Here is a 24,996-nt window from a genome sequence, read left to right as displayed (position 1 = left end):
CCTGTACTCTATTACTTTTACTGGAGTAAAGAAGCTGTACTCCTACTGGAGGAGAGGCTGTGTGGACTGTTGCCTCCTCAGATATCGAGGCTTCAGTGATTATTTATGAGTGGGTACACATCTACATTTTCACTGATATCTATAACTTCAGTAGATCAGTCCAACTTTGGACATTTGCAAATTTAAAAAGAAAGAAGTTAATATTTACATTCAGCGAGAACGTAAACGGTTAAAAAACAACAACTTCCATTTACTGCAGAGGTCATGAACTAGTTGGAAATGAAGATGCAACAACTCACTTCAGTTTAGTGGCCTGTTGAGGGGAAGTTGGACTGAAACTAGTTGGAAATTAAAATGACATGACTGGCAGATGTGAGGCAGAAACCAGCTGGAAGTTTCCATTAAGTGTTTCCAACAGGAGCTCCAGGAAATCTGGACGTCAGACAAATAAAAAAAACCTGTTTGAGGAACCAAAAGCTGGATTATTACCAACTTGCAGTGGGCAGAAAAAAAGAGCGCAGTAAAAAATGATTAAAAATATGTTTAAGGGAGGGATACTGTGATGATGTCACTAATTACAGCTAGATGTAGTTTCTCTGAAACAGGGAAGTGAAAGAGATGAAACCGTGGGAGCCTCCTCACAGCTTCCTGACGAGCATCACAGTATATTATTAACTGTAAAGGCTGGACAAAGTATTCAAAGCCTCACTAAATGAAAAGTATGCAAGTAATATCAGCAACATGTACTTCAAGGGTTTTAAAGGAAAACATCAGGTAAAATGTGTCCCCCAGTAATATCTTTAATCCATCTTGTTAACTTGTTTTTCTCTTTAATATAGACGAACCAGCACTTTGACATTAAACTGGAGAGTTTTATCCAGGTAGAGAAAATGGGCGGGTAAATTATTATATCCATTTTACTTTAACAGCTGAAAGAAATGGTTTAAAGGGGAGATAATGGTCTGTAAAGGCCACTGTGGTTCATTTTCATGAAGTAAAACATTTTAAAAACATCCCACTCTCTCTGTATAAGAATACATTTATTAGCTTTTGCTCCATGCTGATTTAATGTGGCTAATGCTAGCTAACATTAATGTTGCTAACACTAGCCTACATTAATGTTGCTAATGCTAGCTAGCTAACTTGAGGGCAGTACAGTCTGCTGGGTGCATACTGTAAAATCATACTGAAATCAACCATGTTTTGAGCTGACCAATCAGATTGCTCGGTCAGAACAACTGTTTTAATTTACAAACAAACAAACAAAAAAAAACCCATAACATTATCTAGCCAACCTTAATGTTGCTAGTGCTAGTTAGCTAACATTAGGGCGGTAGCTTACAGTAAGCTGGGCGCGTGCTGTAGAAGTCAGCCATTTTGCAGTTATTTTTTAAAAATCTAAATAAATTTAAGCATGTTCTGAATGTCCGATTGACCAATCAGGACGCTTGTTTGAACTACTTAATGTACAAACTGAGCATCATGCTGTGATGAAGATGACTTGAAACTAGAGGTTGAGACTATAAACTTGTGTTAACTGAGGTCATGAATCAAGTTCTCATAAGCTTACATACAATCAGACTTCTTTTTGAAACCAGTGGCGTCGCCTCCTGCTGGTCATTAGAAATAATACTTTTTTTAAAGGCAGTTCTGTATTGGCGTCACTTTTCCGCAGCCTGTCGTTCTGCCCCCCAGTGGACAAAACAATGAAGGTTTAAGAAGCAGAAATCTTCCTCTGGTTCGACAGAGATGCTTCTCATCATCTGCACCACTCGCTCAATGCTTTTCATTCATTCATCTGTGTGTCTCACCCTCCAAACTTGAACTTGCTGTTCTCCCCGAGGAACACCTCCTTGTGCTTCCTGCGTCCAGAGTTGCGGCCGCCGGTCGCCATCGCGACGAGGCTGGCCACGGCCAGGGCCATGCAAGTCAGCACGTCCACCCTCATGTTTCACAGGTTTCCCCGCCACAACTGACACAGCGCCAGCATCCCAGCAGCCACAGCGACCCAGCAGCTCCACGTCTCTGCAGCTGAGCGTCCCTGGCCACCCAGCAGACTAAAGCTGGTGGTTTTGGTCAAACATCCCACGGGCGACTGGAAGTTTCCTCAACCAGAGAACTGCAGAGCGCAGACAAATACATAAGGGATGTGTTCCTGCATCAATCTCTGCAGCTCCTCAGTCTCCAGCTGATCATCCCGGCTGATCTCCAGGGAATCTCCCGCTGCTCCGTCCGGCTTCATCCACTCCTCGTCGCGGTCCCTCTCCGTCTGTTTTATCCGCGGTTTTGTGGATCTTTCTATCTCTGATTAAAATCGATATGAATCTATTCCTCGTGGCGATAGAGGAATGACACTAATTCCACCCTAATCCTCTTATCTACAGCCACAGCAATCTTTCACTAACCTACAAACAGACACACACACACACACACACACAAACCCATCAGTAATCAGGATTTTCTCAGTGGGACAATGAAAAAACAGGCACCTGGTGTGATTATATGAGGTGAGCGCACACCTCCACCTTGTGTGTGTGTGTGTGTGTTTGTGTAGAGAGAGAGAGAGAGGCTTTTGTGCGAGAAAATAAATCACGGGTTTGGAAGCAGCTTAAACAACAAAAGGTCGTCAATATCGGCCGAGGTTTAATCTGGACTGGAGTGGAGCGAGCCGGGTCTAATCCAGCCCGCCTCAGTTTACACCTCTGGAAGACATCGTCCACCTGATGTGCATCTGTTGTTCACGAGGTCACCTGGTTGCCTTTTCACGATTAGTTGATAGTAATTGTTCTTTTTGTACGTGGTCGCAGACTCTCTCTCTCCACCTCCCTACGCTCTCGTCATTTATTTGGCAAAAAAGAGACGAAACACACAGTAAACGAAGTTAAACACTGATTTTATTTGCTCACATTTTCTCTCGATATATCGCGATGATATCGCCATCGTGAATTAGTTTGTGCGTGATAATCGTGCAGTGAAAAATCTGATATCGTGACGTGTTTTTGTTGTAAAGACTAACCCGTTAGCGTTAGTAATCCGTTACTGGAAAGAAATGCTGTCTTTTCCTTTTGTCGCCACAAAAATCAAATGAAATCCCTGAAGCATCGTCTCTGTTCCTACAGTTGTGTCAGTGCGCATACGTAGCGAGCTAATTTGACGTAGCGAGACGACAGAGAGGACGGCGTTAACTTGGTGGAAATATTCCCATTACTTTGAATTTTTGGGCGAAAAGGACGAGAACAACGTCACGATGAAATGCGAGTTGTGTCTGGAGGATAAGTGCTTGTCAACTGAGCTCTGCTTCATATCTGACGAAGCAACTGAAGCACCACAACACGACACGACCGAGGTGGAGGAAGATACCGGTGGTGCTACAGCTCCAAAACAGGAACGGCTGGCTATTAGTTCTGCTACCCTGAAGGAAATTAGTGTAAATTTGTGCTTTTATGGTTTCTACATAAGCTTACGGGTCCATTAGTTGCATTTTTAAACTTCATACACTTCGATATAAGAGCCTGTGTTGTACTCAGCTGCTGTGAAGGGGCTCTTCAGATAGCTATTTCTTTTTTGTTTCACGTTACTTAACCATATGTTTTTTGGGGGGGAATATCCAGAATGTATCCAGATTGATTTCAGGAAGTCTGGACAGCAGATTTCTACAGATGCCTCTCAGTCCGGATGCTCTGGTCGCTCCTATTGGACTTTATATCGGAGATTCGATCGTTTCCAAGTCAAAATAAGGTTTTAAAAAATAAACTTCTGCTTCGTTTTCTACCTGAACTGACTGTGAGTTGGTTATATGATTGTTAGGAATGCAGCTGCTGATTACTGGATGAACTGTTTCAGTCTTATCTTCATAATGGTGCCGTGATAATAAGAAGCAAAGGTTAAAGACAGAGCAGCATCGTCCCGCCCTCGTCACCATCCTGACCTGTTAAGTCACTATCGATCGCTGAATGAGGTAACACACAGATGATTGAGGCTATGGGTCACTGAGGTAATACCAAAGACGTACACTGGGTGTCGGCGGCGACAGTTAGTGAGGCCTTCACCTGGCTAACAGTTGTGTTTGTCCTGGTCTCTGCTGGCGTCGGGAGGTAACAGTTAACGTTACTGTTAACGGTCATGAAGAGGGCAAACAAAGAAAAGAGCGATAACAGCGGACGATGAAATGGAGGTCACACATTTCACTGGGTCTCCGGGAAGCAGCGAGGTTCAAAAATACACCTGCAATCGCCGCTTCTGGAAATCTTCGAGGTCGCCAAGAAAATAGTGATGTCACAGTGTAACGTCTGTAGAAATAAATGTCACCTTCATAACGACGTGTTTTCACAGTCTGATGACGAACTGACAAACATCGTGCGTGTGATTCATGACACAGTTCAAACAGGATCAACTCATCATCTGTCTCTCTACCAGACAAAGGTTTTATGACTTTTTTGACTTTGACTCTCTGTTGTGCAACCAAAACAGGAAGAGGTGTTGTTTTCCCCGGTCACTCTCTCCAGTTAACGCTGGAACAACTGGAATAACTTTGAAAAGAAAAAAAGAGCCCGCTGATGGAGGAGTTGAAGAGGAAGAGCGATGGAAACTGAGGTAAAACGGGCGACGTTCACTCGATGGAGACGCTCAGCTGTTGAGTCATTCTTTCTACAAAACCTGCCGACTTATTAACACAACCAGCTGTTTTGCTCTGACTTTTTTCAGAGCACTCAGATCAGGGTTTCTAGATCTAATTGCTTTTTTTGCTTTGCAGCCAGTAGCCACACAGTCACACCAGAGGGAAGCGCTCAGAGGAGGGAAAGTTGAAAAGTTTCTGTGGGTTCAACTTCCAGGTACGAATGTAAATGCTTCCCTGGAAGAAGAACTGTGTACTTCCCCCGTTCAGCATCAGTGTTTTACTTTTCTTTTCCACTGCACCGGACTGAACTCTGATGTAATGACGAATTAAAGACAGCAAACCGTCTCCTGATGCCAAACGATAAGACGTTCGACGTGCTGCCTCGCTCCATGCAGCCGTTTCTCCTGCTACGTGTGAGGACAAGCTGGTTTCTTAACAATGTTTGTTGTCAGCAGGTGTGAAGCCGCCTCACATGTGCCACATAGCTCACGGTACACAGCACGCACTAAAACAGCTCTGCTCTTTGAAAGCAAATCCTGCTGACATTTGACGGCATTGACTCCTATGGAGGGTCCTCTTGAGTGTGTGTGTGTGTGTGTGTGTGTGTGTGTGTGCTTGTGACTTTGCCAATCACAACCAAACTCCACCCATCCAGAGGGTGTGTGTGAGTGTGGAGCGACCTTACCCTCCCTGCAGTACCTTGTGAGTGAGTGTGTGTGTGTGAGAGTGTGTGTGAGTGTGTGTGGTGCCTATTCTCTAAATAACCTGTTGATCCAGTCAAGCTGACACTCAGTCTCAGGAGGCAGCAGGCTCGGCTCCTCGCTCCTTCCTCCTTCTTCTGGATTTCATCTGAACCGGAGCTGCAGCTGAGTCACCGTGAGTGTTTTTTCTCGGCTTTCCCTCTGATTTCCCGGCACGTCACTGACGGACACATGGCTCTGATTCCAGCGCTGTGACTGTAGCAGCTCTATGTGATCTCACAGGGCTATAAAATGTTGACTTGTTCAGGATTGTCAAAGGAGGTTTTACTGTTGATGTCCAGGAGCTTCTGTGAGTACGAACTTATGTTTTTTTTGTGGATTTCTGCAGGATACTGAAACTTTTACCACCACGGGTTACTTTAGTTGCGTGAGCAGTTTAATGCCTTGACGATCATGTGTTGTGATGAGGTCGTCTAAAAGTAAACATTTCATTCATTAAAGCAATCAGCTGGTTACACACACGCACTTAAAACCGCTGCGGTTTGAGATGAAAGCCACTTGACTGCTGCTGTTTGAGATAAGCTCAGAGTGCACCTGAGGTCAGAGAGTAAATGCTACAGTCGTAAAGAAAATGAGCTTCGTCTTGTCGCCTGTTTCCTTACACACCACTTTGTTAAGTAAGAAATCAAGAAATGTATTTTTTTTTATAAATATGAACGAATGCTGAAAGACTGACGTGGCTTCATTTAAGTTCAGGTGAAGAAAAAAAGACCTTTAATCCGGATAAACTGCCACTAAAATAAACTGTAAATATAATGTTGGAACTTAAATGACACAAAAATAAATACTAATACAGATTAAGGATGATTTTAACTTGATAGTGTGATTTAGAGGCGATCCTGCTCAACGTTTCATTGACAGATTGCATCCACACGTTCTTTCCTCCAGCAGAAGTTCAGATACTTAAAAGTAATAAATTACAGGCTCTGATATGTACTCAGTATCAGTGAAAATGTGAATGGTTAAAAGTGTACCCACTCATAAAAACATCACAGACTTGATATCTGAGGAGGCAACAGTCCACACAGTCTCTCCTCCAGTAGAAGTACAGCTTCTTTACTCCAGTAAAAGTAATAGAGTACAGGCTCTGACATGTACTCAGAGTATCAGAGTAAAAAGTCTCCCTCTGAAGGACATTTGTGGTCAAAGCTAACTGAAGCTCACGTCATATTAATATAATTCAAAGACTATTAAAATTAAAGGTAGAGTCAGTAGGATTTGTCCCAGCTGTTCCTGAACGCACCACAAAGGTAGTTGATTGTTGAGTCTCATTCCCAGGACGTCAAATAGCCACATGTTGTGTTGGTAAAGCGTCCCGAGCAGCAACAAAGAGAGAAAATAAGAAACTCTCTGCAGATACGAGACACTCACACGCCTTTTCTCCCCATTCCAGCCTCCCTCTCTGTCTGTTCACGTCTTTTACGTCTTTGTTTCGTCAGTTTAAGGTGACGAGTGATTGTTAGTGTGTTAAATAAATGTGTTCTCAATACAGAATAAGGAGTTAAAAAGTGAGCGTAGTGATTTGTTTTAATTTAATAGCTGTATCTATTTAAATGCTCTGAGTTTAAGATAATCTGGAACTGTAAATACTGAGGTCTTAATAACTTAAATTATACAATATGCCTTTGAAATGATAAAGAAATGAGCTTTATTTTGTTTCTGCTTCCTCCTTTTTTCTGAGACTGTGTAACGCTGCACTACACTTTTTTGTTTCTTAGCATAAAAAATAGTTTATTTTGTAAATATGAAAAATGCATAAAGACTGAATTTAGGTTGAAAAAAAGACCTTTAATCAGGAGAAACTGGCACACAAATAAACCGTTTATTACATTTAATATAATGTGATTATAAATATAATCTGACATGTTACTTCTAGCTGTGTACATTGATTGTTAGTGTCTTCGTTAAACGTGTTGTCAATAAAGAACAAGATGTTAAAGAGTCTGTTTCAGACGGTTCAGAATAAGGTTTTAAAAAGAAAGAGGACGACTGGTGATAACAAAATAACATTTAATCAGCTAATGAACATCACATCTGTCACATCTCATCTTTAGTAAGTAATTATTTAAAAGTGCTGCAGTGAAACAACTCGACAATGATCAGAGACTCGAGTTGAGATGCAGAAGAGGAAGACTTTCTCCTCCTCACATTATTCAAACAGGCTCGTTCCTTTAGTTTCAATGCATTTGAGGAGAATTATCAATTAATTTATCTGTTAATTAAAGTGTTATTCTCCCAGAACAACATGTCCACCACCGGCCGTATGTGTTGTTTTACCGATTTAGTATCAGAATATTTAATTGATTTGGTTTTCAGATCAGTTTTGCAGTGCAACCTGATGAAGGTCTAAGCACCGAAACGTTGTCATCATTAAACTTAATTGTGGACAGTGTGCGGGAGTCTTTTTCCTTCACTTTTTGTTTCAAAGACAACTTCTGACCAAGAGATAAAAGTCGTCTGTTGCTCTCTAAGAAAAACTTGTTGCAAGACACAAGCAAAGACGCGCTGATTCAACCGTCTGCTCTGTTACCAAGAGGAACTATTTGGAAAAAATCCAAGCGCTTCACTTCTTCTCCCGCCAACGGCAAGCCATCGGCAGTAAAAGTGACATAATGTGCTTCTTCTGCACTGCATAACTCTCAAAGAGGGGATTGTCTCCAGCTTTGATGCAGAGGAAGGATCGAATGTAAACACTCCAACACTCATTCATTAAACTCACTTTCTCCCCCCTCTGCATGCTTCAGGCGTGCTCCAGTAAAAGCAGAGTTCCTTCACCTCTAAGACTGACTGATTTATGAGCAGCAGCATACCTCACTTCCTCATTTCCTCCTGCTCTTTGATGTACAGTACCGAGTCACCTGTGTTTGTTTTGGAGAGTTAGGATAGCGTGGAGATAACGTGAGAGGGTGTTATCGTGCACCATCAACAGACACATCCTCTTCACTTATCAAACCACTGAAGAGATAAAGAGGAGGATAGGCTGATGAAATGACGGAGAGGAATGACGGAGAAGAAGAAGAAGAAAAAGGCTTCTAGTTATTTAGAGTTTGTGGTGGATGAAAGGCAGCGAGGCTCCGACTGTAAATCTCGCTTTTATTTTTGTTTTCTGGCTCATCAGAAGGGAGGTTTGAGCCTGAAGACAGCCAAATCCTCAGCAGATCAAACCTGAGTCCTCCCCAGAAGGCAGCACATGTCCTGTCACGTTTCACACTGTACGTCCTCCTGTGTCCATTTCATGAGGAATGTGCCTTTAATTATGCTTTTTTCTCTCCCATTTTCCCCGTGTGCCTGATGCCAAACCACCCAGAGAGATCCAAGAGAAAACCTGAAACCAGAAAGAGGAAAAAGTGGCCAAAACAGTGAAAGAAGCATGGACTGAAGACGTGTCTACGTGTGTTCCTGTGGGTCCGGTCTGAGTCGTACGTGCTCGCAGCTGAAAGGAAATCATGTCAGCGATATACACCTGGGCCTGTTTGCTCCTCTGGATCAGCTTCGCCACGCAGGACAAAACCCCAGGTGAGACACAAACGCCTCTTTGTCCTGCAGCAAAAACCGATCTGCAACATTCACAGGGATTAAAAGACTGAAGGGTTGTTGTTTGCAGAACCTGATCCACAGAAAACACAACAATCTGTGCTTTTTTAAAGTTGCAAGATTTTGCTTTTTGCAACAGTGAACTGTCCAATATTAGTCAGAGGGCTTATTCAAACCTTTCCCCTGAATTCTGACGTCAGGTATGAGCTCAGGATGGAAATATTCTCCGAACCACAGCAAGTGAAGAAGCTGTGACACAGCTGAACGTCTGTCTGGTTTTAATTTAGTAGCTCTGACCATCATTCCTGAGCGTCAAGGTAACATTTAACTCTCTGGGATCTGGGACAGACAGAACATTTTATATGGGACACTCAACTCCAACCCACCCAAAATCCAGAACTTTTCCCAGTTCATGTCGTGGATTCTCTCAAAGAAAATCATATATATATATATATATATAGTAGTTGCAACATGAATTTATCTGAGAGAATCCGTGACATGACTTGGAAGGCCCTCGTGAGTTGATATGGATCAACCCATATGCTAAATATGTCCATTCAGCCGCCCCTCCTCCTCTGAGAGGTCCCTTCAGGACAACTGTTGGAAGACACGATCTTTTGTGCCAAAAAGCTGTCGGATTATCTTTTTTAATTTGATCTTTTGTTTGCCGTTACTTCTCCAACACATCCACGAGCTCGAGTTACTGGTTTGACTGCAGATGAGTGACTGCAGGGTCGTCTCAGCCCCCCTCTTCAGTCTGAACATGTTATGACGGCCGCTGCCAGCTCACGCTCACAGCTGTTCCTCTGATTCTCGCTCTTCCTGTAAATCAAAGCTCTACCAGCAGCAGAGTCATGACTCAGACCTCTGACTCACACCTGCACGATGCAGCACAGCCCTCGACCGGTTTACCTGCCTGGCTGACGGCTGACATCGCCTCCCGTCACACAGCTATGTGACATTTTGTGCCCTTGATGAAAGTCTCGTGTTTTAATCTGCTGAGCAAACACGGTTTATCCAAGGTGGCCAACAAAGAGTGAAACATTAACCTGATTTAATAAATTAAACAATCTTAAAGGAACAGTTCACCCGATGATAAAAATTTCATCTCCTCCCCCCATGCAGATAGAAAGCATCAAGGTTGTAAATAACGTCTTTTCATATCACTCTCGAGGCTTCTGGAAGCTTTAGACGAGCTGAACGAAGCCATTTTATGTTTTTTCCAGTTACTTCTTTACTTCTACTTCAGTTGTTTAGCAGAATGCTGCAACGCTGTTTTACTGTGAAGCTCCAGAAATGTTTACGAAACTTCACCTGACTTTATATGGAGGGAGGAGATAATGACTGGATTTATATTTTTGGGTGAACTGTTCCTTTAACATACGGCCATGAATTAATGTCAAAACAGGTCATTTCAGTTTATATTTATGTTTTGCATTTATTGGTGCTCCTTCAGGCTCCACTGACTGATTTGTATTCACCAGTGAACAATCAGAGGCGCCTCTGCTCTCCAGTCTGCTGTAATCCAACGCTGAACTGCTGAAATACAAAACTAAATGTAGCCGAGCTGTGGTTCACGTCACTCCTATCTGATTTCAATCGGACGGCCTTGGCTGCTTCTCACGATGTCACAGTGAGGCGTGTGAAGACTAGAAAGTTTATGTTGATGTTTTTCCAACTTGTATTTCCCAAGAAGAAGCTTTGACTTCCTCTTTTGCAGAATAGCTGTGAGTAAATGTCACCGCAACCTATTAGTCACTGCTGAGATTAATAGCCCACCTCCACCCTGGATGTGTGGCAATAAAAGAAAGTTGAGGGTGAATAATTCTCAGACGTCAGATGAAAAACCACATTCCTGTTTCAGATTAAAGACATAATATGTCACATTAAAAATGTCTAAAAACGACCAGACCTTTGTTCTCTATGTCGCTGAGTTGTTTACTTACATTATCCTAAATGTTTCCAACAATGTTCAAACCAGAGAAATCCAGGAGAGAGTCAGAGGGAGAGGAAGGAAGTCGGAGTACAAGACTAAACGTGAATTAAACTTGAGCCTGAGTCACTGTTTCCTCCTTTGGTTTGTTCGAGCAGGTGAGAACGGTGTCGTTGAAACATTGATAACAGAGGTTTCATCCTTGCAGACTGTAATCTGAACCATCTGAAGGAAACAACCAAACAACACAATCAGCAGAACGATGCTGATATCTGATAGTTTCCTGTACTCACAAATCTGTGAATAACAAAAGAAGTTTGATGCTCACTGAATAATTTCCGTGTACAGCACAGCGTGAACCTAACCACAGGGCTGGATTACCAACTGCCCCAACAACTCCCTACGCGTTGACTTTTTTGGCTGTCGCAGTCCCTCGTGATTGAACTGCTGCTGCTCTTCTTACACTCGTCCTATCGAGCCACTCTTCCCTGCCGGAGTGTCTCTGGGCTGGAGAGAGCAGACAGGCTGGGTGTTTGAAGGGTTGGCTGCCGGTGTGTGTGGAGGGGCATGCGTACACCCAGCCTGTCCGCTCTGCCCAGCCCAGAGACACAGCTGTGAGCTCGCTCAGCTAGCTGAAAAGGACAGAGTGTTTTTTGGGGGAAAGTACAACTGGCAGTCCGCTGGCTGTTTGTTGTACAAACCAGCTGCCAGAAAAACAAAGACACAACCAGAAAATATTTGATTAGCACAATAGTGTTAATTATGATCATGTTAGCTGTGTCCTTACATGTGCGAGAGACTTGAAGTAGTTGGATACAGTTAGCGATGACAACTATGCACTGAGCAAAAAGCACACAGCCCCTGAGACAAAGAAGAGAGTCGCAACAGCCTCATTCAGTGGCTAATGTTAGCACAAAGCACACAGCCCCTGAGACAAAGAAGAGAGTCGTAACAGCCTCATTCAGCGGCTAATGTTAGCACAAAGCACACAGCCCCTGAGACAAAGAACAGAGCTGTAACAGAATCATTCAGCGGCTAACGTTAGCACTAAGCACACAGGCCCCGAGACAAAGAACAGAGCTGTAACAGCCTCATTCAGCAGCTAACGTTAGCACAAAGCACACAGCTACAGCAGTGAGCAGTATCTGCCGGGCCTGGTAGCCTTTTTGGACTGAGGTACGTTGATTATTTGTGTGTCTATTCAACAAAAAAAGCTAAGAGCGCTTGTTGAACGTAGCAAACTTGCCGCCAAAACATCTCTCAGCTGGCCAGCGAGCGCTATGGGGCAGTGGTGTTGTCAGGCAGTGTAGTTCATGTGTTTTGGAGGCTGGACACTTTCAAAATGTATCTTGCTCTTGCTGCTTTCTCCAATCTTACCAGTTTGAATGTAATGTTTCAGATGTGGCTGTGACGTGCTTCGTCACCGAGGAGTGCGTTCTCCCCTGCAGCTTCAAGCCGGACAGCAAGGAGACCGTCGAGTGGTTCAGACAGGATGAGCTGGTGTACAAGTTCAAGCAGGACACCAACGACGATCATGACCATGACGACAGCGATGATGATGATGACAGCAGTGAAGAGCACTTTGAGCACGAGAAGCTCGCTGGTCGCGCCTCCATTTTCCCACACCTGATATCCCACGGCAACGCCACGCTGATCCTCCAGAGTTGTAGGTTAAAGGACAGAGGGACCTATCGGTGTCATGTGAAAACCTCGACGGGTGAACACAATGCAAAGGTCATCGTGAAGGTGGAAGGTGAGTTTAGGATGTGGTCGCACCTCACAGGATCTGATGACTGTTCAGAACCGGTTTGTTTAGGCAGGTGAGAACGCCATCATGAAAAAATGGTTCTAAGCCTGCCTTCAACTGGCGTCCTCAACATGTTGGTGCAGAGTTTTATAGATGCATCAGAAAGAGAAAAGGTGTTATGCTTGTGTCATACTTACTGAGGAGGGTTTAACTTAACTTTTAGAGCGAGACAAGTTGTTTATTAACTGTCTGCAACCGGCACTTTGACGTTGTCCCAGTTTCTTGTCACGGTATTAAAGTTATAATCCTTGAGATTTCAGATGCGGTTAATTTGGCAACACCCACGTTTACCTGTCTTGTCAACAGGTGCAGTTTAATACGACAGCAAACAGTCAATGAGCAGCAGCTTTGTTAGAAATACAATGTCGTCACTCAACAATATATATAACGTACCAGAAAGTCCAGGTAGGGAGGGCGTTGGTGTGAAACACAAATGTTTTGTGGACTACGAAACTTCACCTGACTTTAAATCAGCTTGGAGGGAGGAGACGATGACTGAAATTACGTTTTTTGGGTGAGCTGACTTAAGGAAGAAGTTATTCTAAGCCAAACCATGATATTTTCCTAAACCTAACCAAGTATTTTTGGTGCCCTTATTTTGAAAGTGTATCCAGACATTGCATATTTATCATTGATAACTTCACGAGGCCAAACATGGTGGACTGACGGGTCTCTTACAAGGTTTGGTTTAATACAAGACATTTTTAAATGATCTGCTGACAAAAAAAGTACAATTTTTTGGCAGTTATCGCTAAACTAAGTGACATGAACATCATTTATAGCAAACGTACCACGTTTTAGCATTATCACTGTGAGCATGTTAGCATTAAGCTCACCCCGCTCAGTCTGACAGAGGCACCAGCATGGCTGCAGTCTTGTTTTATAATTCCCTGCTTTTATTCTGACTGCCAGGTGCATAATTACTTCAAAATTACTTCAAGCCTTTCTGCACACGATTATCCAGGCCAATACTTTTTGTCCCCTGGGAGACTCTGTAGTGAGAGCGACATTAAGGTTCTTTTAGACAAGAAAAGTGACGTATTTCAGAAAGTTTGTGGCGGTGTTTTGTTGTGTTAACAGTGCTTGAATGTTATCTGCATTAGAATGATATCACCCACTGTCGGGCTATATTGGGCCCTGGCATTTAGAGTCTATCATCGGGGCTGCTGGGAAACATTTAAGCATGCTGTGTGTGTCTTTTTGTGTGTGTGTGTGTGTAGCACCCATCCGAGGCCTGTCTCTGGAGCTGTCGAGGCTGAGCGGCTACGAGGAGATGAAGTGCATCGTCCGCAATGTCTTCCCGGCTCCTCGTGTAACCTGGGCGACTGAACCACCCACTTTCGAGGACCTACGACCGGTCACGCGCATGCTGCCCGACAAACAGGGGCTGTACACGGCCGACAGCCGCCTCAAGAGGCTGAACGGACAACCTGACCTCATCTACATCTGCAAAGTCACGACTTCCTACGGTGGTCCGGCCTGGACTGCCTCACTCAGGGAAAGAGGTACACACGATTTTTATCCAACAAATATGAGGCCTCTATCAAGAATATTAAGTGTGATTTTAACTGGGGTGTCTTTACCTCTGATTTTTGTGCCTCTCAACCCAAACCTTTGCTGTTGCTCTCTGGTAGAAATAAAAGGAATTCAAGGAAGAGATCTGACCATCCCCTGTAATGCCCCTCCTTACCTGAACAACCCCTTCCTCCACTGGAGCTTCTCCAACGGCAAGGACCCCTCCCACATCCTCACCTACGACAGCCAGTCGGGGAAAAGCGTCTGCACGCCACCTTGGGAAAACCACGTGGAGCTGGACGGCTTCAGAGTCCCGTTTGGAGACGGCTCTCTGAGGCTGATGGATCCCAAGAACCAGGAGCACACGGGCAGCTACACCTGTGTGTTCTCCATGCCGTACAACACTCACACCGAGCGCACTGGTGTCACCATCGATCCTGTCGGTGAGGTCACAAACACAACATCATGAGCCAAAGAGGCCTGTGTGCAAACAGAGTAACAGCTCCAAAGCCCCATGTGCAGACGAAAACCAGACTAGTATGCAATCTATCAATAGGTATCGCACAAACATAGAAAACCTTGACATGAACACAGTATAAATATCGACAGATGACATAAAATGCAGTTAAAAAATTGTCCTGAACGTCCTAAAAAACCCAAAGGATGATTTGAAACATGCATTAATTTAAATAGTTGTTGCAGTACAAGAATCAAATTAAAACAAAACATTCAACCCAATCAGGTGAAAAATAAGCAGTTGGTGAGACTTATAATACACGTAAGACTCACAAAAATGATTATCACAATTTCTCAGAGCCAAAGGTGACGTCTTGTTTCACTGGAAAACAACTCAAATGTTCCTTTTACAATATTATAAAACAAGTCCTGACACTGGACACAGAGAACGTTTGCTGTCCAACAATTTCAGAAAATAGAGGAGAAAAAAAAGCCCATTTGTATCTCTAATTCTCACACCTGAGAAGTTGAACCCATGAAATGTTTAACATTTCTGCTTGTATCATTTAATATATAACAAACTGAACCATTTCCAGCAGATAACTTGCAGATTCCTTGAACCGAATGAAAAACAGGCTCAATAGGTATCACAAGGATAGAAAATCATGAAGTAGTGGAGAGTTTTTTTTTAAATAAGAGATTCTTTGTTTGGCAAAATATATATATATATTGTTAATAATTTACTGTTAAACATTTTGCAACATCTATTACTATCTCACTGTGATACCTGTTGAGCCTGGTTTTCATTCATTCAAGTTGTTATGGTTTGGTTTTGTTGCATACTAGATGCGACACCTTGTTCTCTGTGTCTGGACAAAATTTTAATGGATGTTCACGACGGGGGAAAATAAGCAGCTGGTGAGGTTGAGAATACACGAAAAATGACGAAATTCAGCAAATAGCAAAAGACACGAACATCTGGGACGATTAGGTTGAAGCTTATTATTGTGAACATGTTCAACATCGCCTGTATGAAACAAGCTGAACAACAATAATGAAATGCATTATCAAACAAATGGTTCGTGTATAAATGTGTGTATTTTTTTTACCTGTGTGCAGGTCAGCGAAGTACGGCAGAGGCGCCGTCTTATTGGTGGATTGTCGGCCTGGTGATTGCGGTGCTGGTTTTGGCTCTGGCGGGCATGCTGGCCTACCTGAAGGTGAAAGGTAAAGATGGACTCCGACAGATGTGGACGTTAACTGATAAAACGAAGACAGCTTGATGGACTGACACCAGACGCACACGTCACACACGTTACAATCACACCAGCTACATACTTTTATTCAAAGTGGGGCAGAAACCATCTGGGATGTCTGGTTCTGGTCTTAAATTCTTTGCGATTACCATTAATAATTTTCACTTTTAAAGGAATAGGTCAACATTTTTGTTTGGATTTTGCTAGAAGATCCTCCAAAATCAAGAATATTTCAAAATGTTTTTTTAATTTAGCACTGTGTAAGGCAGCTGTTCAGTTGACTACTCACCAATAAATAATCATACACAGCATTCAGTGATAGTCTTTGCAAATTAAATTAAAAATGTTGCACTTTCTAAAGTAGGTAAAAGGCAGAAATAAGCTGTTCAATACTACCAACAAAGTCCTGAAAATGTAGAGAAAATTAGGAAGAGTAACTGGTTGTGCTGCACTTTTTCAGATATTTGCCTGAGAGAAAGTTAAAATAAATAAAAATATATTTATTATAGCAAAATGTACTTGAAGTAGCAAAAGTAAGAAGCATTTTCATAATATCCTTTACAAACACAGAGTCTCATATATCAATTTAAAAACTCACAGCGACACAACAGACCACACTTTATATTCAATAATAAGAAACAAGCAAATTAAATCTCCTGTCCCTACGACCACAGCAGAGGCAGAGAGGCAGTAATAAGGACGGATCCTTACATAAGAGATTCTCTGCTTGAATAAGGATGTGGCTCCCTCTGCTGGGATGAACCGGTTACCTGTGATTACATGAAATTGCAAGGAAACGCTGAAGGAGGGCAGCTTGCCCTAAAACGTCCATGTGGTGATATCAGTAGTCTAAAGGGAAGGCTGCTGTTGCTTTTCCTTTTTCTATTAATCATTAAAAATAAAGATTCAGCTCCTCGTATTTCAGTCCAAACAGTGTTAAAGCTGCACTATGTAGCTTTGGGAAAAGAAACTTAAACTCAGGAAGTGTAGTACTATATATATATTTGATGTTTTTCCATAAGATGTCCCTTTCTGAAGCAAGAAATGTGGCTTCTTATGATTTTTTTCCCTCTTCCTGTTCTTTTTAAAATGTCTTCCCTAAAAACTCCACAGTGTATCTTTAAATTGAGCCCGTTTCATAATCACTTCACCAAGTTTCTTTATGTTTAAGTAAATTTGCCTTTCAACTTGTGAAATAAACTGAAACTAGCTGATAGAAAACCTCCAAGTCTACAGCCAGATTTAATATACAATCTAATATGAAAACAAATGACATTCGTTTTCAATTAATATCCAAATACTGCATCCGTATGAAGCTACATCTTCACTATTACACACACAGAAGTGCTATTCATTTTTAAGTCACACATGAAAATAAATACTCCAGAAGAACTGGAGTATAAACCAGGTGACGACTGTGACACCAAACCCACACCAGTTACACCAGTTACAACTAAGTCCATCCGGGTCACAACTGACGTAAACTAGGAACTGTGGGCAGTCAACAACCAAAACATGGACACCGGACGTAGGCGTGCTGGAAAACAAGACATTATAAAAAAACATGTATGATTGGACCTCACTTTCCTGCTCTATGTGCAAATAAACACGTCAGTTTATACACTAAAAAGAAATGAATTGATGTAAAACGTGCCGAATTTACAAGAAGGTCCACATAATGAGAATTTGTCATAGTGAGCGTTTCACAAAGTCCTTAAAGTTTCTTCTGACTCAACAACAATCAAAAGTGAGCAGTTTTAAAAGGGAGTCTGGGGAATTTCTTCTCCGTCTTTATCTCCTTGCGTTTGTTGACTGTAGTTGCTGGCGGCTGCTCTGACCTTCAACAATGATAACACATTTATTTGTATAGTACTTACTAGTAATAAACGTGTCACAGTGGATGATTAAAACCATAAAAACACCAAGATAGTACATTAAATTAGACTTAAGTGCAATGTCAAGACTTAAATGCTGATTTCTTGGATCCGTTCTCACACATTACGTCTCTGTCATCTCTCACTCAGGAGGCGCTTCGAAGCCCAGAAACGACCCTGAAGAGGTGACAGAGCTGCATTTAGTCAAAGGTCAGTCATTAAAACCTTTAGATAATATCCCCACCTGCACCACCGGGTCCAGACACTAGATGGAGCGATAGATTACGTCTTTGCTCTGATTCTGCTGATTCTCACCTTTATTGATGTAAGTGAGGTGGATGAATACAACAGAAGCAGCACCACATGACCATAAAGTTGATTTAACACTTATCTTAAATAGAAACTGAACATTAAACCTTTATGAAGACAGGATTAATTGCAGGTTCTTGTATTAGTCCTGGTGTCAGAACCTCGTTAACGGACCCTGACATGACTCTGAGTGTTTGTGAGATGATAAACAGAAGATAAAAGCAGAAAACAAAACATGTTTCCGTTGCAGGAAATTTATATATTTTCCTGAATCTGTACTGTTTTATTTTATGTGCCATTATTGAGCATTTATAAGCAGCACACAAACATTCAGCCGATGCTTTATTACTCATGATTATATACTTTTAGGCAGATATAAGGACATTTTAATTGTTTAATATACAATTATAACTTTATAACTAACTAAGTACTTGACTATGTTGTCATTTAATATCTGTTTATTCAGCAGCCGCCACTTATAAGTGCCCACCGGAGGAGTTATATCCAAAGGAACATTTCACAGTAATATATAGTTTATTACAGTTTTTAGAGGCAAAAACTTGGAAATTATGCAGGTTTATGTAGTTTTGTGCGTTTTGCTCTTTGAATAGGCTGTTAAGCACTCGTTTTGACTGTTTTTATCTGCATAAAGTTAGTGTAAATAAGGAAATAAAGAACCATAATGAGTGTATACTCAGGCAGGGGGATTTTGAGATGATAAAATGGATATCAATGAAGTGTTAAGTGTCCATTTTCAGTGATATTGTTATTACATTTGAACTTGGACCGTGCAAGACTATCTGATGTGTTTCCCAGATAAAAGGGGCAGTTACAGGACATCTACAGGCTTATTTTTGTGACGGTTTGAATTTTCGTAGATGGACCCAAAAGCTGACAACCAAAGGTGATTTATTCAACAATAGTTAGATTTGAAGTGCAGTTCAGGGGCAGCTCGTTGATGCAGGTGAAGAGAAGTGCAGTGGCAGGCTGGGTTAAGGTGCGAGGTTACCGGAGATTAGACGGGGTCCTGAGAGCGTCTCGGCTCGGGGAGTCTTTGAAGGAGTGTGGCTGGTGGAGAGGCTGCAGAGTGAAGATGTGTAGACTGGGGAGGATGAGGAGAAAAACTCCTAAATCAGGTTGAGAGACAAAATAGCAACCAGGCAAAACACTCAAGGCTCAAAGTTTAACTACCACGGTGTGGTGTCGGAAACAATCTGGCAGTGAATGAAGAGCAGACCAAGGTGTTTAACCAGGAGTGACGAGGAGATTCGCTGCAGGTGTGTGTGTGTCAAGCTCCACCCCTCGCCTCAGGTGGTGTGTCTTACACACCTCTGAAACTCACCAGCAGACAATACACACCAAACACTCAAACCCAAATCATGACAATTTTTGCATTTAGGAACTTAGGTGATACAATTTAAAACAGCACTTTCAGAGCTTCTGACAGCTGGTGGAAAAGAAATCCACTTATAAACTTTCAAAAGAGTCCAAAATCACTTCTGTCGTCCAAACAACAGCTTTGAATTTACTTCATGGTCTTTGTTTCCTCTTATCCAGAGTGTCTTTCTCTCATTCTTACAGACTCGACAGGCGACAGTAACCTGAATGAGAGCAGACCTTTGACTGTGGGCAGCACCAACGGACAGTCGGGCCTCCAGACTGGCGCCCAGTTGACCTGAGGACAAACCGAAACTACAACCTGGAGACACTTAAAACTAACTAGATACTAACAAATCAAACACGCACACAGCTACACACTGACACAGAACGAACAGCTGCTTAGAAACACGACGTTTCTTACGAGCTTTTTAAACACGTAATTATTTTTTTTGGCACATCGGGGTGTTTTTCTAACGAGGAACTCTTCTCGTAGGTCCCTGTGAACATTGAAGGACACCCTGATAAACTGTTTTCACTGTTCATGCTCGAATGTAGAAAACAAACAACAAAATGCTTCCAGCGTCCTCACGAAGGGTCCGTGGACTCTGACAGTGAAGCTGTAAATCGGGAACTGTTTTCTCGTGACGATGCCTGAAGAGGATTTTCCATCACAGGAACTTTTCTTCTGAACTCAGCAACTTTACCTGGAACACAGATGTGAGTTCGGTTCCTCGACCGTAGTTCTTGGCCCCAAAAAGTCCCTGCTCGTCCTGGGACTGTTGGGGAAAAGTTTGCAGACGTCTTAGCAGTTTGAAACCTTTTGTCTGCATTAAGGCCTCGTCACAGCAAAATGAATCTGTGCGTCTTCATGAAATATTTGGTTCTCGCTCTGTGAAATAGTGACAATGCAAACAGGGCCAGCGGGTGAACAGTTGTAGCTAGCCAGACGGCCTCAATAGCTCGTACAAAGTGCCTTGATGTCCTTTCTACTGTTGCGTTTACCCTCCCAGGACATCGTGTCCACTATCATGCACCATTCTGCTCAATAAGGAGTGAATGAAGAGGGAAAGTGAAGCTCTCAGGCCCGTTAACCACCTAGTTACCTCGTTAGCTTAGCTAATGATCACATTTGAATATCATTCCTTATTATCTTTATTATTTAAATTATATTTGAATTTTTGATCCTCAAATTTAGGCTGTTATAAATATTTTATTTTGTATTATTTTTACGTTAACAAGCGATTCTATGTCTAAATATAATAGCCGTCTTTGCTTAAACCTGACGTCGAGGCTAAAACGCATTTAAATTGTGGCTGTCTGTTTTAGTAGAAGTTTATTTAAAGATGGTTAAACTTTCACTTTTAGATCGATCTCACCAGGATTTGAAAATACTGGGTTTCAACTGAAAATTTGACATTGTTGAGAAGTAAAAGGTGTTATTATAGATGCATTTCAAGCAGGGGAGGCAGGGTTCAAACTGCCAACCTTTTGTCCACCACAGTTTATCGTGTAAAGCATCTTTTAATCGCATCATCTTGTTGCACCCTCTTCTTCTGCATGATGGTTTTCAAGTTTGAGAATTGTGCTTATATCAAACATGCAGACTCTTGATAATCACATAATAAATGGAAACAGGCATTAATTCACAGTATTGTTATATATAACTCTTCTCTCACAATGATGTTATGAAACGACACAAATTTGTGAAAATTTGTCAAAGCTTGCAAATTTAATCAACAAAAATGTGTGCACATTTACTATCATGGTCATTGTTTTATTGCTGGTGTGACGAGGTGTTTATTTAGACACTAGGCAGGCTCGTGGTGCCACAAGGAGAAGGAGAAAACATTGTTTGTGATGTTTAATTTTTAAAGTTTTATGTGGTCGAGTCTCGTCTGTTCCACCTTGGTGGAGATGAAACAGGAGTACGTGAAATGGACTCCTAGTTTCTGATTTAGTTCCTGAGGTTCAGCATTTTTTAGCTCTATTCAGCGTGAAAAAGGCATTGAACTTCAAGGATCATTTGAAAAGTTACATGAGGCTGAGGAGCAAAACGCGGCATCACAAAACTTGTGAACTTCAATATGCAAAAAAGAGCCCTGGTTTGAATTATACGATTTTTAAGGATGTCTTTTCTCCTGAGGCTTCAGTCGGTCATCCCTGGCTCTAGGAGGGAATCAGCACTTGCACAGGCTGGATTTTTAAATTCAAAGCTTGGCTTCATGTTCTGCTACCTGCACCTGAATCCTGCTGAAACCTTCACTGAACTGAAAGGACAATCCAAGAGGTCAAGCACCTTCTGGAAACTGTTTCCTGGATTGTAAAGATAAATGTGACTGTGAATCACTGATGTGACTGAACAATACAGACTTTCGTATTGACGTGGAGAGATTAATGTTTAACTTTCTGTCATTAATACATTATCTGCGGCAGAATCAAAGGGTTTCTGATTCTCTCTGTGTGCCACATTTTGCTGTAAACATGTGTCACGTTTCCTGAATTATACTTGACCTCTTTCACTAATGTGTCATAATTAATGTAATGTTATTAAAAAGACTAATCACTGAAGATGTGTGTCTGCTTTTTATATGAGATGTGACAAAACAATATAACTCAAGGTCAATTAGCCCACAAAGACGAGGTGGAGACAGGTCTCTGTAAAGATGTGGTGGAGACAGGTCCCTGTAAAGATGAGATGGAGACAGGTCTCTGTAAAGATGTGATGGAGACAGGTCTCTGTAAAGACATTGTGGAGACAGGTCTCTGTAAAGACATTGTGGAGACAGGTCTCTGTAAAGACGTGGTGGAGACAGGTGTCTGTAAAGACGTGGTGGAGACAGGTCTCTGTAAAGACGTGGTGGAGACAGGTCTCTGTAAAGACATTGTGGAGACAAGTCTCTGTAAAGACGTGGTGGAGACAGGTCCCTGTAAAGACATGGTGGAGACAGGTCTCTGTAAAGATGTGGTGGAGACAGGTCCCTGTAAAGACGAGATGGAGACAGGAATCTGTAAATGTGTGGTGGAGACAGGTCTCTGTAAAGACGTGGTGGAGACAGGTCTCTATAAAGATGTGGTGGAGACAGGTCTCTGTAAAGATGTGGTGGAGACAGGTCCCTGTAAAGATGAGATGGAAACAGGTCTCTGTAAAGACATGGTGGAGTCAGGTCTCTGTAAAGATGTGGTGGAGACAGGTCCCTGTAAAGACGTGGTGGAGACAGGTCCCTGTAAAGACGTGGTGGAGACAGGTCCCTGTAAAGACGTGGTGGAGACAGGTCCCTGTAAAGACGTGGTGGAGACAGGTCCCTGTAAAGATGTGGTGGAGACAGGTCCCTGTAAAGACGTGGTGGAGACAGGTCTCTATAAAGACGAGATGGAGACAGGTATCTGTAAAAATGTGGCGGAGACATGTCTCTTTAAAGAGGTGGTGGAGACAGGTCTCTGTAAAGACGTGGTGGAGTCAGGTCTCTGTAAATGTGTGGTGGAGACAGGTCCCTGTAAAGACGAGATGGAGACAGGTATCTGTAAAGATGTGGTGGAGACAGGTCTCTGTAAAGATGTAGTGGAGACAGGTCTCTGTAAAGATGTAGTGGAGACAGGTCTCTGTAAGAAAAAACACAATAAGATAAAAACTATAATATGGAGGCACTACCAGTCATTGCATCTTCTTGTGCTGCAAGAAAAGAATTTCCCCTTGTGGGATTAAAAATAGTATAATAAAAATTAAAACTTTACCTTTGTCCACACCCACACTCACACACACACATACTTGACTCTTACTGGATGAGTGCTTATGAAACTTTAAACCAACCAGACCAGCTGGGCGGCCTCGACCTTGATGTGAAACTCCCACTGTAAACTGTAAAGTGATTTTCTTACCAGTGAACTACAGAATGACGGAGGACATTTAAGAAGAGGATGTCTGTGGTCAGGTGTCCTGTGTACCTGGTGGTCCTGACCTTTCTGTGGACTTCTAACAGAGGAGGTGAGTGAGGCGTTCACAGCCCATCTGATCTTCTTCCAGTCTAAACTTAGATCACAGATGTGTTTAAACTTGGTACAGGAGTCATTTTCTTTCACCAGGAAATATATATATATATATATATATATATATATATATATGTATTAATTCAGATATACCTATAATAAAACCTGTTGAATCAATCCACCTAAAAACACAAAGAAACTACACATTCTCTCTCTAGTTTTGGTGTCTGTGTCACAGTTTTAGATATTTTTTAATGTCTTATTAAACTTAAGCTGCCATCTCATTATAATAGGAGAGAACTCAGTTTCATTTGTTGTAGATAAGCTGTAAAATGACCTTCACTTGAACTATACTGGTTGACGGAGTTAAAGGTGCAGTTGGTAAGTCTAAGAATGAAGAAATACTAAAAGAGGTTTAAAAGTCTATAACTGTTTTTAATCGAACAAATTAAAAAATAATCATAAATAAAGTAAAACAAGATTATTAAAATAAATAAATAAATAGAAAGTGAATAGATAAATAGAATAAAACCAGGTTTAAGCAGGATAAAAACCAATAAATAAATAGAATTCAGCTAAAAGCCAGCCTAAAAAGGTAGGTCTTAAGGTTGCTCTTAAAAGAATCAACATTCTCCAGTGCCCTCGGGTCCTCTGGGAGGCTGTTCTACAAACGTGGACCGCGGTATTGAAAGTCAGCCTCACCGTGAGTTTTTGTTCCCCTTTTTGGAATGGTTAAAAGGCCGTGACCAGAGGACCTGAGGGTCCTGGAGGGTTCATACGATAAAAGCAAATCTGATAAATAAGTTGGGCCAAGGCCATTAAGAGCTTTAAAAACTAATAAAAGGATCTTAAAATCAATCCTGAAGCAGACAGGTAGCCAGTGCAGAGACTTTAAAATTGGTGTGATGCAGAGTTTTGGAGTAGTTGTAACTGAGCTACGTTTTTTTTGGGAGACCAGAAAGTAGAGCGTTGCAATAATCAATGTGGCAGGTGATAAAAGCATGCATTAGTGTCTCTGTACTGGCTTTGGAAAGGAACGGTCTCACTCTGGCAAAGGTTTTTTAGATGATAAAAAGCTGTCTTAGTTATGTTTCTGATGTGTGGGTTATAACTGAGGTCTGAATCAAAAATGACACCAAGGTTTTTTACTTGGTTAGCCGGTTTTAATGCCAGGGCGTTCAATTTTGTATTAATCATCTGTCTTTGAGCTTCAGAACCAATAAATAAGACCTCGGTTTTGTCCTGGTTGAGCTGAAGAAAATCTTTTGCCATCCAGGACTTGATATCGAAAATAGTTAAAAGGGCATTGATTGGCCCTGGGTCATCAGGAGACACGGCGATATACAGCTGTGTGTCATCAGCATAACTGTGGAAGTTGATGCCGTGCTTCCTGATGATGTTCACAAGTGGCAGCATGTATAGGTTAAAAAGTGTTGGACCTAAAATTGAGCCTTGCGGGACACCACTGGTAATTTTGTAGCTCTTTGATGAGTATTCCTCCATACTCACGAAGAATGTTCTGTCAGTGAGATAAGATTTAAACCAGTTAAAAACAGTACCAGAGTTTCC

General features: G+C 42.0%; 3 protein-coding genes across 14 annotated transcripts in view; 2 read left to right on the top strand and 1 right to left on the bottom strand.

Moving 5' to 3' along the window:
- The window catches only part of LOC311249889 (gamma-aminobutyric acid receptor subunit rho-3), a 32,404-nt gene extending 17,989 nt beyond the window's left edge, over positions 1–14,415 (bottom strand). Inside the window, exon 1 of one of the 2 annotated variants that reach the window (XM_084341267.1) lies at positions 14,344–14,415. Coding sequence is in view for 1 of the 2 variants with exons in the window: in XM_084341266.1 (XP_084197392.1) it covers positions 1,812–1,948 (137 nt within the window). In the remaining variant the exon portion in view is untranslated. Of the gene's footprint in view, positions 1–1,811; positions 2,271–14,343 lie in introns of those variants that run through there. The other variant, XM_084341266.1, reaches the window with a different exon arrangement.
- Positions 5,343–22,049, top strand: hhla2b.1 (HERV-H LTR-associating 2b, tandem duplicate 1). Of its 5 annotated transcripts, none has more exons than XM_084341273.1 (8): positions 5,343–5,494; positions 8,687–8,895; positions 12,246–12,599; positions 13,874–14,158; positions 14,288–14,611; positions 15,744–15,851; positions 17,905–17,964; positions 19,645–22,049. In XM_084341273.1, exons 2-8 carry the CDS (start codon positions 8,826–8,828, stop codon positions 19,740–19,742), a joined length of 1,299 nt encoding a protein of 432 aa, XP_084197399.1. In that variant the 5' UTR covers positions 5,343–5,494; positions 8,687–8,825; the 3' UTR covers positions 19,743–22,049. The 5 variants fall into 5 exon arrangements, with proteins under 5 accessions (XP_084197399.1, XP_084197396.1, XP_084197397.1 ...); XM_084341270.1 differs by having other exon boundaries at positions 19,621–22,049; XM_084341271.1 differs by having other exon boundaries at positions 5,343–5,668; positions 19,621–22,049.
- A 1,190-nt stretch (positions 22,050–23,239) lies between these two features.
- Positions 23,240–24,996, top strand: part of LOC311249884 (protein NLRC3-like) — a 37,719-nt gene continuing 35,962 nt past the window's right edge. For all 7 annotated transcript variants that reach the window (XM_084341254.1, XM_084341259.1, XM_084341257.1 and 4 more), the window contains exon 1: positions 23,240–23,425. The gene's annotated coding sequence lies outside the window, so the exon portion shown is untranslated. The remainder of the gene's footprint in view (positions 23,426–24,996) is intronic.

Source organism: Pagrus pagrus (genome assembly GCF_965226575.1).
Source record: "Pagrus pagrus genome assembly, chromosome: 20".
In the NCBI taxonomy this organism is placed as follows: Eukaryota; Metazoa; Chordata; class Actinopteri; order Spariformes; family Sparidae; genus Pagrus; species Pagrus pagrus.
This window is presented reverse-complemented; position numbering and strand designations above follow the sequence as displayed.

Excerpts from the sequence above, each read along its gene's own strand:
- hhla2b.1 (XM_084341270.1), top strand. The coding sequence starts at position 8,826 with ATGTCAGCGATATACACCTGGGCCTGTTTGCTCCTCTGGATCAGCTTC. Across the intron at positions 8,896-12,245 it reads CACGCAGGACAAAACCCCAG|ATGTGGCTGTGACGTGCTTC; the intron begins GTGAGACACAAA and ends GTAATGTTTCAG. Across the intron at positions 17,965-19,620 it reads AGAGCTGCATTTAGTCAAAG|AGTGTCTTTCTCTCATTCTT; the intron begins GTCAGTCATTAA and ends CCTCTTATCCAG.